Raw genomic sequence first — 17,224 nt, 5'->3', positions numbered from 1 at the left:
ATTCCACAACAAAAATTAATTGGTGTACGACTTGATTCTTTATCCTATCTAGTGATCCAACAATATCTTATATAATATAAAATTATTCTAAACATGCCCACGAGAGATAATAATAGATTCGAAGTTTGATCCATCGAATCCATCAGACAATCCTTGAGTTTCTAAGCACAATCACGCATGCCTATTTTCGGTAGCATCTCCCTTACCAATACCACCATCAACCGATTTTCCTATATAAATATTCATATCTGTGTATCATTCCACAAAGAAAAGGCGCATTAATTGAAGGATTCATTACCTTGGTTGGTTCAGTGTACTTCATACATGCCGGCACCCTATTTAGCCATGTCTCAATTTTGGCCTATTTTATGTATGGGTGTATATTTTTCCCTTGTCGTCTCATTATTGATAACCCTTTCGATAGATTTACTATTTTGCATTCTGTCATGTCCTTCATAACGCACCTCAACCTTTCTCTTCTCGAGTTGGGGGCCCCCTTCTGCTCTGCTTTGTTTTTGTTCGTTTTTCTTTTCTTTCTTTGTTTGTGTTGTTGTCTTTTTTTGTCTTGTGTTTTGGAGTCCCGAAACTCCGAGGTCCTGAACTTCTCCTTCGGATCTTCGGACTCCCAGGCTTCCTCTGTGTCCTTGACTATTCTTTCCCTTTGTTTTCTTCGGAATTCCAGGATCTCGGAGTTCCGGGTTTGGAAGAGTTCTTCCATTTCTCGAAACCCCGGAGTACGAGGTTCTCGGGTTTCGCTGTTTGTTTGTTTAGTGTTTGCATTTTTTCGGACATCTGGGTTTTCAAGGTTATGGTGGCCTCTAGCTTCCCCACACCCCAAGATCTCGAAATCCTGGGTTTTCATCCTTCTTCGTTGCTTAGGGATTTCGTGATTTCGGGATCCCAGGAACCTCGGGAACTTAGTTTCCCAAGTTCCTGGTTCCTCGAAATCTAAAGTCATGTGTTTTGTTTGTTCATTGTGCGTCTTTGGTTACCGTGCGTGTGCTTTCGTCTTGGTATCACCGCGTGTTGTCTCTTCAAAAGTGTATCTCAAAAAACTGATCAAATTCCTTTGAGTATGTCAAAATAATTATGTGTTTCTTTATTCATTTGGAGAAATTTAATTTTAATTTGGAAAAATCCAATAGCTCTCATTTCGATGTGATCGTGACAACCCAAATATCACCAAAGACCGTATTTTCTCTCCCTCCCACTCCTCCCACCCACCCCTGCAATGGCATCTACCTATTCCTAATGTCATCTCTTTGTTAATATCATTGACTATCTTTTGAATAATGGTTGTGAGATTCCTGTTGCTTGACCATTACCATGTGCATTCAATCGAATGAATGTATATATGCGATGCTACATATATTAAAATAACTTAATGATACAAATTATCTAATGAATTTGACGCTTCTAAATATTACCAATGTCAAAATAACGGTAACAATTGCATGTGATAATCTTGACAATGACCTTGCAAATGTAGAAAGAACCAAAAATCATTGGGAAGAACTAGTGCAATGTCCATCGGCTTCAAGAGTCAAAATTTTACAAAGGTACTCAAATGACATTCAAGAAGAAAGACAAACAAGAATACCTGAAAGAGGACAAAACTTAATCAGGTATGGTATAGTACATGACACGACCCATTTTATTGATTGAATAGCATCAAGTATTATCTAATATAAGGAGAGAAAATTTTAGTTCAACGTCAAGATGTCAATAGGTAAGTGATTCCAAAAAATATCAACCGACCTTAAATAGGACCAAGCAAGGATAGTGAAATGTCCCATGGTCATCTCTCAGTTATGTTCTCTTATCCTATAATGACACAAAGTCACTAACTACAAAATCTCTTTTTTCTTATCTCTTCTATTAAAGATTTGTTTAAATTTTCCCTACTATTTTCAACTTGCCTACTATTATTTCCCTTTTCCCTTCCATTTTTTAAAGAATAAGATCCCTTTTGCCTAATTATTCTTTAAATCACTCATCTTTGATAACCTTTTCTATTTGCATTCCAAAAACTTTCAATGGTGTACGAAGCTTACTACCGATCTCATATATACAATTTCAATTTGAAATATTATCGCAACTCTTTTTGGTGTGATTGTGTCTATGCAAAGAACATCAAGGAGCTTGTTTTTCCATTTTTCACTATCGTTGACTATCTTGTGAACAATGGTTGTGAGATTCCTGTTGCTTGACCATGACCTTGTGGTTGTAATCGTATGTATGTAAATATGTGATGATGGATATAATAAAATACCTTAATGCTACATACAATGTCTAATGAATGTGAACTGTTTAAACATTACCACGGTGAAAATGATGATAACAAATGGATGTAATACTCTCGACAATGACCTTTTACATGTAGAAAGAACCAAAAATAATTCAAAAGAACTATTGTAAATTCCATTGTGTTGTAGAGTCAAAACTTTACAATGCTATTTAGAAAAAATGACTTGAGATAAAACTCGAGAATCAAGACAAACACAAATATATAAAAGCGCATAAATCTCAATCGCCTATGGTGTACTACATGACACGACCTATTTTACTATTAGAATACCTTCAAGTATTATCTATTATAAGGGGAGGGAATTTGAGTAACACCAAGATATGTCAATTAATAGATGATTCTAGAAAAATGTTTATGGATTTCGATTTGGACCATGCAAAGATAATCAAACATCCTATGACTACCTCTAAGTTCTCTTCTCTTATCTCGTAATAACACAAAGTCCCTAACTACAAACTCTCTATTCTAATCTCTTCCATTAAACATTTATTTAAAATGTTCTTAATATTTTTAATCTTGTCTACCGCTATTTTCTTTATCTCTTCTTTCCTAGTCAAAGATGTGATCCCTTTTCCCTAATGATTATTCAAATTACTAATCTTTGATGACAGTTGCTATTCGTATTCCAACAAATTTCAATGGTATATGAAGCTTACTACCGGTCTCATAAGCAATTTTAATTTGAAAAACTGTGATCTCTTTCTATTGTGATTGTGTCTACCCCAAGAACATCAAATATCCTTTTTTTTTCCTATTTTTTGTTATTATCATTTACTATCTTGAGCATAATGGTTGTGAGATTTTTGTTTCGTGATCATTACCCTGTGGGTGTAAGCCAATGAATTTAAATATGCAAGGCTACATATAATAATACAAAACATAGATATGTTTGAAGCAGAATTGTTTTTATAATTATCAATTAATATTGTCTAAGTAACCTTGAAAATTATCGGTATCATTTCATCAATGAAATTGCAAAACACTTTAGATGTAGAGTATTTTATATTCAACCACTTTAACACTCATACTTAAGTAATTAGCATCAATCAAAATATGAGTGTGGATAGTATTTGATTGCGGTTTAATTGTAACTATTGTATTTTGGTTCCATTGTTAGAATGCCTCGTCAATTACAAGAAACCTCAAGGGATAGAAAATGGCACTGGGTATATTAATAGTTTTTTGACATATTTTGCATCATGATTTTATTCTAATAAATTCTATTGTTGTTCTCTATTCGCACAATCCAACGAGATTTCATCAATCGCTTGCTTGTACCCTACAATCCACTAGATAACACTTTTTTGTTGATTTTAGCCTATAGTTCTTCTCTCTTTAGCATAGATGTTGAAGACATTCTTTGTGGGTAGGGAAATCTACAATGGCAAAGCCAACACATATAACACCAAATCACACTGTCGTTGTAGAAATAAAAAGATATTAATCTATCTAGGATTCTTTAGCATGTTAATACATGCATGCACGTTAGTCTTTTGAAACCATATATTTCACGTATAACCACCAATGGGAACGTAACTTCCAAAATAACCTACTAACCAATTTTTAATTAATTATTGAAAAATCATACTAAAAAATAATTTGTAATATAATAATACAAAATTATCCCCTATTAGATTTATCCCAGTGAGTTTTGTGCATTGTAAGAGTTTAACACAACCCTTATCGATACTTTGATGAATCACCTTCACGAATAATCCTCACTGACACAGGAAACACGAGACTAGCTCCATGAACGGATCTCCTAATTATAGAACCCACAAACCTCTACACAACATGAAACGGCGTAGCTTTTCCCAAACCTACTTGTATAATTAGAGAGAAACATTCCTCTGACATTCTAGACCTATCAAATCCCTCTACAGTGTTGCATATGACATAACAATTCTCCTTTGAGACTCCACATATCCCTCGAGTGTTTTGAATCCTTCCTCTATGGTTTAAATGAAGATCAACCAAATGCTGCTCTTTTGTACTAAATAGCAACAATCAAATGTTGATACATCAAGTGCACTCATATGAAAATCCAATCCCCATCTTTTCTTAAGGGGCAAAAATGGAGAAGAATGCTTCTCCTGCCATGAATCACTAATATATTTCCTCCTATATCCATTTCCTCCGACCTCCTATGTGATCCTATTACACTATCCATTTGATATCTCACTAGAATCTCAAACAATACAACCATCTGAATTTGAAATCTTTGTCAAGTGTAACATAGATGACTTGAACATTTGATTAATGTTGTAACGACACAAAACTAAATTATGATGGCATCCCTTTCTTCTTTTAAACAATCATCCTCGGGTTGGTGGCAGAATTCCCTTCGTCATCAACTCACTACTTTTCGCAATGATGTTTATGTCAATTATTCTGATGTTGTTTCTAAGGATACGCAACCAATTATTCCTAGCTAGTAATCTTCTCCTATCTTGGTTGTTGCGGGTCTGTATTTGGGGTCGCTTTCTTCTTTGTCTACTACTTCCCAGTTGCCCTTGGGAAATGCTACATCTAATTTGCCTTCTATTCCGATTATATCTGCTCCTCTTCATTCCAATATAGAATTACTTTCTTATATGCCTTTGGAGGGACTCTCTCCCTCCTCTTTCCCTTTTGGTTTTAAATTTTGACGGTGACCCATCTTGGACAATTGTACATAGCAGGAAAAAGGGTTCCCTTATTCAACAAAATATATACCCTTATTTAACCACAAGAAAAGATTCAATTATGAAATTTACCTCCAAAATAATCTTTTCAAATACTCCCCTTTAATAAATTCTAAAACTCCTTCAATGTGTGTGTGTGTGTGTGTGTTCGTTACACATCTATATTGGTGTATCTTTTATAATGCATAAAAATCACAGTTCAAACCATACACATTTGTCGTCTTATGAATATGTGCCATAACTCCAACTACATGCCCTAGGTAAGTTAATTCTCAATGACAATTAAATATTCAAACAATTCATTTTTCAATAAAAAAAGACATTCTGCTCGTACCTTAATCAGTTTATGTATTTGGTATAAACTTCTGCACTTCACTGGTGTTTAAAATAGAGAGATTAAAGACTAGTGCATTGACTTATTCCATGCCTAAATTTCCTTGTTATACATCAATAATTTCAGGTCTAAAATATCGATCTTTGGCTTCCATATAGGACCAACACATTATTTATAGTGTCTCCTGTCATTACTTCTCTGGGAAAGTGGATTACCTTATACTTTATATTCAAATCGCCTTGGACTTCTTATATCTCCGTCATCAATTAATTCACTATCTTTCTTGCAGATTTTATAATTAAATCAACAGTGGTCTTCCAAATCTATCATGCGGCCAACAACCACCAATTCTTCACCAGTCTAAACTAACCACATGCCGCACATTCCTCCTTCTCTATATCTATTTATTGTAATATCCATGCTATTTCTTCTTCTCCACACGCCTAGGGAAATAAATTCAAAATTTTCTTCTTTGATCATGTACCACGCCTATTCACAAATTTTACACAAGAACCTAATTCACTTCAACATTACCTCTATAAACTTCCATTTCCATTGCAAATATTTATATACCATAATTTAGCTACAACTCACTCATAGGATCAAAACCATTGCATGCTCTAATACCAAGTTAATAATGTTGGAGACAACACAAATAATACCAGATCACAAATTGTTTTTAGAAATAAAAGATATTAATTTATTTTGAATTTTTAAGGATAACTAGTAATGTGTTGTTCCACATTAGGCTTTTTAAAGGCTTATATTTCTCATATAAGCACCTACCAGATCGTAACTTCGCAACTAACCCGCTAACTTACAATTATCTATTTATTCTAAAACCTTACTAAAAAATAACTATTCATTAAGTACTCTAGCAGAAGTAAGCAATATTTAAGAATCGTTTTCTTAAGTCCAACAGAGACTACAAGTGCGAAATTTTTAGTTTCACTTAAATCGTCTTCTCTCTTATTTTTTACTATGAGTTTGCACAATCCTTTCCCTCCTACCAAGTTTGTAGGTTTAATATCAATGTTATAATCTTGTACTTTGACAATCAATTCACTCCTTTCATTGAACCTAATCTCCTATTTAGTAAGAATAATTTTCACTATTCCATCAAGAGCATACACAATTAAATATAATTTTAATATTTAAAATTGAGACTGATTAGTCACCTTTACGGGAAAAAAGGTGTGTTTTCAACCAAATGTACTATTTATAATGGCTTTTTGAAGAAGTTCTCTTGAATCTATTCCCCCATCATTTTTCTAAAGAATTATGATCGGCATGATGTGGTCAGATGCGTGGTGCTTTAAAACAATAAATTTGAATACCATGATGGACTAAAATAGGGGTATTGGCCATGTTACTTTTAAGGCCGTCAAATTCTTTTTTACATAGATAGATCTACTTGAATATGTCATATCCCTTTTAAAACCTGTTTATAATTTTTAGGTCATTCTTTAACTTCATAAAACTTCAAAGGGTGAATTAATTATAGTATCATCAAAAAGGTGACAAGATTATTATAGGGAGATTTTCGTTACAAGAGCATGATCAAAAAGAGGTATTAAGAAATTATAGTAGCTACCTACAAAAATCACTATGAAACCCTCCATTTCAAGCACCCAATAAATAGGAGAGTCTGTGTATAAAACCATAAAATTATAGATGGGAAACCATGAGATAAACCACCCAAAGTGTGATGCCCAAAATCCAAAGCCAAAATTCCAATATGATTTAAGAGGCTATAAATATCATATTCCTTCCCCCTATAATAAGCTCATCATGATCTACTCCCCCACATGGGTGCTTCACTGTCTCCGTTCAAAAATAATTGATTATGCGCTAGAAGCAATCATAAGTTGGTCAAGCGTAACTCACTCTTACAAGGCTATTGTGCATATTAGATGAATTTACATTTCTATTTTGGGAAGCCCGTATTCTAGAGGTCGTAACTTCTTATACAAAAATTTGATTGAGCTATACTTTTTTAAATGATAGAGCTTTGAGGGATATGTGTCTCGTTCATAAGAGAGCTAAGGAAAACCCATCTAGAATTATTTTTAAGTCAAAATATTAAATCTATCGACCGAAATTGAGATTCTATGTTCTCTAACTCAATTTTGTTTTTTGTATTATTAGCATTAGGATGCAAGTTCAAGACACCTTTCCTAAAAAACTTCCACATTTCAAACACCTTGTAAGACAAAAGGCACTACAATCACTATTGACTAATTTTGCTAGGAAAAAATATTCCTCTAGACTAATGTCACCTTCTAAAATTCTCTACGCTCACTACACTTCGCAGCGCATTTGTAACATTTTGAGAAGAGTCAACTTTCTCAACCATCACCCTCTCATGCTCGACTGCCTAATAAAATGGTATTGAACATCAACGTTCTCAATACTCACATGAAAAATTGAGATATTTGTTGGATGTATGCCATAGCCTCTTCAACATCGATCTATAACAGTTCCTTAACTCAGTCCCGCATATGTGCAAAGTTAAATTTTACATTATACTTCTAAACTTACATTACATTAAGTGAGCCAAAAATGAGATTTCAAAACATGTGAGATGGAAAGTTCTAGATTACCAAAGAAAAATTTCTTAAATAAAAACCTAAATGAAAAATGGAAATATCAGTTTAAATAAAGAACTTGGTACCAGACGATGGATCTCCTTGCCCAAGATGTTATTGTGATGTATCAAAAACTTTAAAGGGCTTGCCTAGTTTTTATCCCACGTACAAAATAGGAGATAAGAGCAACTAAAGTAGCAAAGCAAGGGAGACCAAATCATACAAAAATTAAAATTAACTAACTCAAATGATTAAAATAATGAAATAGAAATGAGAAGGTAGAGAAGAGATAATACCTTCGTGAGGCTGAATAACCCCGAATAAAACCTACAATCAGGAAGAGATGAAATGTTGGGGCCCCTTAAGAGATCACAATGAATGGTTGAGCCCCTACTTTAGTTTCTCAACCTCCAAAGGAAGAGATGAAGATTTAAAAAGATGTGTCGTTTTATCCTCTGTGTTTCTAGGAGGTCGAATAATTCATAAAATCCCTGAATTCCAATCCCATGTCCACGGGGAGTCACAAACTAGTGTGTATATGTGTGGTCGAAAAGTTAGTGAAATCCCAAGGTGTCGAGTACAACATAGGATTTAATGCTGATGGATAAAATTACATGAGAAGAATGAGAACTAATCTGTAAAAATAACAAGACCAAATTCACCTCAACTCTTTGGAGAAGCCAAGGCGACCAAGTAGGTTGTAGAGCGTTGCAACGACCTTCAAGAGAGTGTTATAAACGATAGCACATTCGCAAGAAGATTAAAATGCTCAAGATTGTTGCAGTGTGATTTTGATATGAAACATTTAGGGGATGACAAATATATCTTTGACATGGAAATCAATATAGATTGAGTTCAAATTTTATTTTTCTTAGTTATGGTATGCATGTGGAGGCTATTTTGTAGTGGTTATATATGCACGAGTGCAATTTGGTGATTATTCGTTTTCCTATCGATCATAAGTAGTCTTTGAATCAATGTCCTGGGTTAGATAATGATTTTGAGGATATTGATTTTCATATATTTAATATTTACCTCTCTAACATTTTTGTAATGACATACATTGGAAAATGGACACCCATGGGATCTTGGTAGGAATTATTTAGTTATTATTATTTTTTTTATTGGTAAATTATTTGGTTATTATTATTCTCTAGGATACTTTAGATATTGTTAAGAGCATACTTATTTTTATAAAAACAAGTCAGGAATACATCAACGTTGGCATGTTTTCCTTTGTATAGCATATTACAACGATTTGAGTAAGCATACATCTAAACCACAAGTCGCCTTCGGCTAAGCAGCCACGTACAGTGGGATCCAGTCCATAAGGGATTGAACCTGTTGCGAAGGCGGCTCCGGGGATTTCAACCTTGGTGCATGGATTCTATATCACACACCATCGTCCTCACCAATTGAGCTACAACCCTTTGGCATTAAAACCATATTGAATAGGGTAGGTTACATAAATGTGAATGTCAATGCTGGGAGTTATAGCCATTGTTTGTCATAAGATAAATTGGCATTTTTCTTATGAATCGTTTGGGAGATATTTTTGTGAGAGTGGAGCATCTTGTCATAATGGTGGGTGGCTCAGTCGCAAAAAACCTTGATGATGGTGTGATGGTATTAAAGAGTGGTGACTATTGGGGTTGTCCGTTCAGATTATGGGAATTGTTTGTCATCTTTTAAATGATTTAGATTAACTTCCACCCCCTGAAGATAGCATAGAGATTTAAGGCCTTCCCTTTCAAATATATATAAAAGAAAAGAAATCTAATCTTAGATAAAAGAAGAATTATTATTGTTTTGCTAAATTAATCGGCTGTCCAGAACATAAGGCTCCTGTGTTATCTTCTAAACAACTTAAATCGGCTTTAAAGAAAAACGACATTGTCAATAAAAAGTTAAATATTCAAAACGTAGACTGCTTGGTCATTTTTCTAAATAATTTAAATTCACTTACCACTTCGTGAGCCAGATCCAGATGTTCGTGATTGAGACCTAGGAACGAAGGCAAAGGCACGGCCAGTACCATAGCCATCTCACTAGCCAGCATCTCCTGAGCCCACACAAGTTCCGGTTCCAGGGCCAGCAGCGACTTCGTTGCTTACCCAGTTTCTGTTGATCCGATTGGTTAATCAGTCCTATCACCCGCTGTAGTAATCAATTATTCAAAAACCTATTGTCATCTTCAAAACGAGTTAAATTGACTTTATAATTAAAAAATACAAGCAGATCTTCAAAAATCCGAGAATAAACAGTTTCTTTGGAAAAGCTAAATACTCTCCTAATCTCTGTTTCGCTCGCAGTTGTTAAGATACACGTTTTAATTCATTTCACGTTTATATGCAAGACTTATCCGCAGACCAGGCCGATAACGATAAGTCGTCTATCATATTCATTGAATCTGCGGCATCGCAGACCACGTAAGTCGTCTATCGTGTTCATGTTAATTGCTTAGCTCAGTCACATTCCTTCCTGATGTGCATCTATATAAAGAGCTGCGCGCACCACAGCATTGCATAAAAGTAGTAACCAGTAACCAGCAGCCCGTTTCTTCTACTCCTTTTCAAGAGAATTTGTAGTGCAAATTTATAAGGAAAATGGGCGTTCCAGTGATTGACATGAAAAACATAGACGGAGGAGACAGAGAGGTGATCATGGCTGAAATAGCCAAGGCCTGCGAGAGTACTGGTTTCTTTCAGGTGAAAAACACAACTGATCATATTTTCTCATGTGCAAAACTTACTAATTATAGAGAAAACAGAGTTGAAGTGATTTCGTTTTGCGTTTGCAGCTTTTGAACCATGGCATAGAGCATGAACTCATGGACCGTGTAAAGAAAGTTTGCTCGGAGCATTACAAGCTTAACAGAGAGCAGAGCTTCAATGCCTCTTTGCCTGTAAGGTTGTTGAGCAACGCTCTTGACAGCGATAACGCTGATAAGATCGAGAACGTTGATTGGGAAGATGTTATTCAAATACATGAGATGCAGGAGACCAATTCATGGCCTTCCCAACCCAGTGATTTCAAGTACAACTACTCAACTATTTTGTGCACAATTCAAACGTTTCTATAAATATAGAATAGAAAAAATTAATATGAGCATGATCTATATACAAGTGTTTCTGGTTTCTGGATATCGAAAAACTAAATACTAAGACATTATATTGCATTTTTCTCAGGGAAACTATCCAGGAGTTTCGAAACAAGATATTTTCATTGACAGAAAAGCTGTTGGAAGTAATAAGTTTGAATCTGGGGCTAGAGAAAGAGTACCTGAAAGAGGCATTTGCGGGAGGAGAGAAGCCCTTCTTCGGCACCAAAGTGAGCCATTATCCTCCTTGCCCTAGACCGGACCTCATCAAGGGCATCCGTGCACACACAGATGCAGGTGGCCTCATTCTCTTATACCAAGACGATCAAGTGTCCGGTTTGCAGGTCCTCGATGATGGCACTTGGGTTGACGTGCAACCCATTCCATACGCAATAGTTGTTGACATTGGGGACCAGTTGGAAGCCATCACTAACGGCAAATACACCAGCGCATGGCATCGCATTCTACCCACTAAGAATGGCAACCGTTTCTCAGTGGCATCGTTTTATAATCCCTCATATAATGCCAAGGTTTATCCCGCATCTCAACTTACTGCTCAGACCGGTGATGAATTATCGGTTTATCCAGAGTATCCAGAGTATCTGTTTGGAGACTACATGCAGGTTTACAGCCACCAGAAATATGAAGCCAAAGAGCCACGATTCGAAGCTATGAGGATTGTGAATGTAGAATGCCAATAGAATAGAGCTCTATTTACCCCCTCCTCTCCTATTTCTATTTCTGTGGCTACTGTCTTCCATCCATTTTGATATTCCTCGTAATGTATTCCATCCATTTAAGGAATCTTTTCATCCATATATATAAAATTTTATCTATATATATCAAAGTGTTAATTTATATAATTATAAAAGTGTTTCTTATAAAAAGATTCGTATATTGAGTTGTAGTTTGAACTCTTATATTTATCGATGTTTTTCTCTCACATAGAATTATCATAGCTAAGAGTATGTTTAAACATATGTTAGAACATTAAAATAGAAAGCATTCGTAATAATACTAGAATAGTTAACTCGTCTAACCGAACATAAAAGTAATATTATAGGTTTCCAATCATGATGCTTTGTTTATATATCGAAAATTGAGCCTCTCAGTATATTTCAAAGTTGAATATGACTGAAGAATGCAACCTCCCGTTATGTTTTAAATGCAGATATAACTAGCACATATATTCTAAACAAGACATCATTGCCATTAAACGTAACATAACAAAATATGCAAAGACAATTTCACACTAGACATAAGAAATTGAAATGAAACTATTAATTTCTCTACATTCTCAAAAGCTCAAGACCTTCTATTTTTCATGGCTACTTCAATACCTTCTATCATACTCGAGCACTACACTTTTAAGGGAAATATATCTCTTTCTTCCACAATTGCCCACCTACCCTTTATTTTGGGTTTATAAGTGCTTTGGAAACAAAACACAATTAATTCTCTAGTGAACAACACAAGAAACTATTCCATTACAAGCATTCTAGGATAGGAATTTTATAATCAAATACTAACTCTTCTTGTAACTTCAACAAGCATACAGTTGTCGTGAAATTTGGTCAAACGGCTGACATTGTTTGGTTGTAGGCGAGCATTATTTACACCAATTTATGAAGCACATGATGAACGATGTCTGTACATGTCGACTCTCAAATAAAAATGTCTCCTCTTCTACTATTCAGTTGTTTGTACAATCACTACACTAACATGCAAGAACATCTACTATTACGTAAAGATTCTAAATAAGCATGAACATATTTAGTGAGTCAAGTCTATCTTAATCATCAAAATCCATCATCCACGTATAGAGTAATACCAAAACTTAAGGGATATATTCTCTTGATACCTACGGATATAATTATGCCTTAATTTCCAACTTGGATAGTTTCTATTCCTTGTGAATTCCACAACAAAAATTAATTGGTGTACGACTTGATTCTTTATCCTATCTAGTGATCCAACAATATCTTATATAATATAAAATTATTCTAAACATGCCCACGAGAGATAATAATAGATTCGAAGTTTGATCCATCGAATCCATCAGACAATCCTTGAGTTTCTAAGCACAATCACGCATGCCTATTTTCGGTAGCATCTCCCTTACCAATACCACCATCAACCGATTTTCCTATATAAATATTCATATCTGTGTATCATTCCACAAAGAAAAGGCGCATTAATTGAAGGATTCATTACCTTGGTTGGTTCAGTGTACTTCATACATGCCGGCACCCTATTTAGCCATGTCTCAATTTTGGCCTATTTTATGTATGGGTGTATATTTTTCCCTTGTCGTCTCATTATTGATAACCCTTTCGATAGATTTACTATTTTGCATTCTGTCATGTCCTTCATAACGCACCTCAACCTTTCTCTTCTCGAGTTGGGGGCCCCCTTCTGCTCTGCTTTGTTTTTGTTCGTTTTTCTTTTCTTTCTTTGTTTGTGTTGTTGTCTTTTTTTGTCTTGTGTTTTGGAGTCCCGAAACTCCGAGGTCCTGAACTTCTCCTTCGGATCTTCGGACTCCCAGGCTTCCTCTGTGTCCTTGACTATTCTTTCCCTTTGTTTTCTTCGGAATTCCAGGATCTCGGAGTTCCGGGTTTGGAAGAGTTCTTCCATTTCTCGAAACCCCGGAGTACGAGGTTCTCGGGTTTCGCTGTTTGTTTGTTTAGTGTTTGCATTTTTTCGGACATCTGGGTTTTCAAGGTTATGGTGGCCTCTAGCTTCCCCACACCCCAAGATCTCGAAATCCTGGGTTTTCATCCTTCTTCGTTGCTTAGGGATTTCGTGATTTCGGGATCCCAGGAACCTCGGGAACTTAGTTTCCCAAGTTCCTGGTTCCTCGAAATCTAAAGTCATGTGTTTTGTTTGTTCATTGTGCGTCTTTGGTTACCGTGCGTGTGCTTTCGTCTTGGTATCACCGCGTGTTGTCTCTTCAAAAGTGTATCTCAAAAAACTGATCAAATTCCTTTGAGTATGTCAAAATAATTATGTGTTTCTTTATTCATTTGGAGAAATTTAATTTTAATTTGGAAAAATCCAATAGCTCTCATTTCGATGTGATCGTGACAACCCAAATATCACCAAAGACCGTATTTTCTCTCCCTCCCACTCCTCCCACCCACCCCTGCAATGGCATCTACCTATTCCTAATGCCATCTCTTTGTTAATATCATTGACTATCTTTTGAATAATGGTTGTGAGATTCCTGTTGCTTGACCATTACCATGTGCATTCAATCGAATGAATGTATATATGCGATGCTACATATATTAAAATAACTTAATGATACAAATTATCTAATGAATTTGACGCTTCTAAATATTACCAATGTCAAAATAACGGTAACAATTGCATGTGATAATCTTGACAATGACCTTGCAAATGTAGAAAGAACCAAAAATCATTGGGAAGAAGTAGTGCAATGTCCATCGGCTTCAAGAGTCAAAATTTTACAAAGGTACTCAAATGACATTCAAGAAGAAAGACAAACAAGAATACCTGAAAGAGGACAAAACTTAATCAGGTATGGTATAGTACATGACACGACCCATTTTATTGATTGAATAGCATCAAGTATTATCTAATATAAGGAGAGAAAATTTTAGTTCAACGTCAAGATGTCAATAGGTAAGTGATTCCAAAAAATATCAACCGACCTTAAATAGGACCAAGCAAGGATAGTGAAATGTCCCATGGTCATCTCTCAGTTATGTTCTCTTATCCTATAATGACACAAAGTCACTAACTACAAAATCTCTTTTTTCTTATCTCTTCTATTAAAGATTTGTTTAAATTTTCCCTACTATTTTCAACTTGCCTACTATTATTTCCCTTTTCCCTTCCATTTTTTAAAGAATAAGATCCCTTTTGCCTAATTATTCTTTAAATCACTCATCTTTGATAACCTTTTCTATTTGCATTCCAAAAACTTTCAATGGTGTACGAAGCTTACTACCGATCTCATATATACAATTTCAATTTGAAATATTATCGCAACTCTTTTTGGTGTGATTGTGTCTATGCAAAGAACATCAAGGAGCTTGTTTTTCCATTTTTCACTATCGTTGACTATCTTGTGAACAATGGTTGTGAGATTCCTGTTGCTTGACCATGACCTTGTGGTTGTAATCGTATGTATGTAAATATGTGATGATGGATATAATAAAATACCTTAATGCTACATACAATGTCTAATGAATGTGAACTGTTTAAACATTACCACGGTGAAAATGATGATAACAAATGGATGTAATACTCTCGACAATGACCTTTTACATGTAGAAAGAACCAAAAATAATTCAAAAGAACTATTGTAAATTCCATTGTGTTGTAGAGTCAAAACTTTACAATGCTATTTAGAAAAAATGACTTGAGATAAAACTCGAGAATCAAGACAAACACAAATATATAAAAGCGCATAAATCTCAATCGCCTATGGTGTACTACATGACACGACCTATTTTACTATTAGAATACCTTCAAGTATTATCTATTATAAGGGGAGGGAATTTGAGTAACACCAAGATATGTCAATTAATAGATGATTCTAGAAAAATGTTTATGGATTTCGATTTGGACCATGCAAAGATAATCAAACATCCTATGACTACCTCTAAGTTCTCTTCTCTTATCTCGTAATAACACAAAGTCCCTAACTACAAACTCTCTATTCTAATCTCTTCCATTAAACATTTATTTAAAATGTTCTTAATATTTTTAATCTTGTCTACCGCTATTTTCTTTATCTCTTCTTTCCTAGTCAAAGATGTGATCCCTTTTCCCTAATGATTATTCAAATTACTAATCTTTGATGACAGTTGCTATTCGTATTCCAACAAATTTCAATGGTATATGAAGCTTACTACCGGTCTCATAAGCAATTTTAATTTGAAAAACTGTGATCTCTTTCTATTGTGATTGTGTCTACCCCAAGAACATCAAATATCCTTTTTTTTTCCTATTTTTTGTTATTATCATTTACTATCTTGAGCATAATGGTTGTGAGATTTTTGTTTCGTGATCATTACCCTGTGGGTGTAAGCCAATGAATTTAAATATGCAAGGCTACATATAATAATACAAAACATAGATATGTTTGAAGCAGAATTGTTTTTATAATTATCAATTAATATTGTCTAAGTAACCTTGAAAATTATCGGTATCATTTCATCAATGAAATTGCAAAACACTTTAGATGTAGAGTATTTTATATTCAACCACTTTAACACTCATACTTAAGTAATTAGCATCAATCAAAATATGAGTGTGGATAGTATTTGATTGCGGTTTAATTGTAACTATTGTATTTTGGTTCCATTGTTAGAATGCCTCGTCAATTACAAGAAACCTCAAGGGATAGAAAATGGCACTGGGTATATTAATATTTTTTTGACATATTTTGCATCATGATTTTATTCTAATAAATTCTATTGTTGTTCTCTATTCGCACAATCCAACGAGATTTCATCAATCGCTTGCTTGTACCCTACAATCCACTAGATAACACTTTTTTGTTGATTTTAGCCTATAGTTCTTCTCTCTTTAGCATAGATGTTGAAGACATTCTTTGTGGGTAGGGAAATCTACAATGGCAAAGCCAACACATATAACACCAAATCACACTGTCGTTGTAGAAATAAAAAGATATTAATCTATCTAGGATTCTTTAGCATGTTAATACATGCATGCACGTTAGTCTTTTGAAACCATATATTTCACGTATAACCACCAATGGGAACGTAACTTCCAAAATAACCTACTAACCAATTTTTAATTAATTATTGAAAAATCATACTAAAAAATAATTTGTAATATAATAATACAAAATTATCCCCTATTAGATTTATCCCAGTGAGTTTTGTGCATTGTAAGAGTTTAACACAACCCTTATCGATACTTTGATGAATCACCTTCACGAATAATCCTCACTGACACAGGAAACACGAGACTAGCTCCATGAACGGATCTCCTAATTATAGAACCCACAAACCTCTACACAACATGAAACGGCGTAGCTTTTCCCAAACCTACTTGTATAATTAGAGAGAAACATTCCTCTGACATTCTAGACCTATCAAATCCCTCTACAGTGTTGCATATGACATAACAATTCTCCTTTGAGACTCCACATATCCCTCGAGTGTTTTGAATCCTTCCTCTATGGTTTAAATGAAGATCAACCAAATGCTGCTC

General features: G+C 34.6%; 1 protein-coding gene across 1 annotated transcript; it reads left to right on the top strand.

Annotated features, from left to right (window-relative positions):
- Nucleotides 1-10,520: 10,520 nt before the first annotated feature.
- Nucleotides 10,521-11,843, top strand: LOC131064028 (1-aminocyclopropane-1-carboxylate oxidase-like). The gene is made up of 3 exons (XM_057998054.2): nucleotides 10,521-10,622; nucleotides 10,715-10,950; nucleotides 11,103-11,843. Exons 1-3 carry the CDS (start codon nucleotides 10,521-10,523, stop codon nucleotides 11,713-11,715), a joined length of 951 nt encoding a protein of 316 aa, XP_057854037.2. The 3' UTR covers nucleotides 11,716-11,843.
- Nucleotides 11,844-17,224: the final 5,381 nt, after the last annotated feature.

The sequence above is a fragment of the Cryptomeria japonica genome, unplaced genomic scaffold (assembly GCF_030272615.1).
Source record: "Cryptomeria japonica unplaced genomic scaffold, Sugi_1.0 HiC_scaffold_288, whole genome shotgun sequence".
Lineage (NCBI taxonomy): Eukaryota > Viridiplantae > Streptophyta > Pinopsida > Cupressales > Cupressaceae > Cryptomeria > Cryptomeria japonica.
The sequence above is the reverse complement of the archived record's forward strand: the minus strand, read 5'-3'. Positions and strand labels throughout refer to the sequence as shown.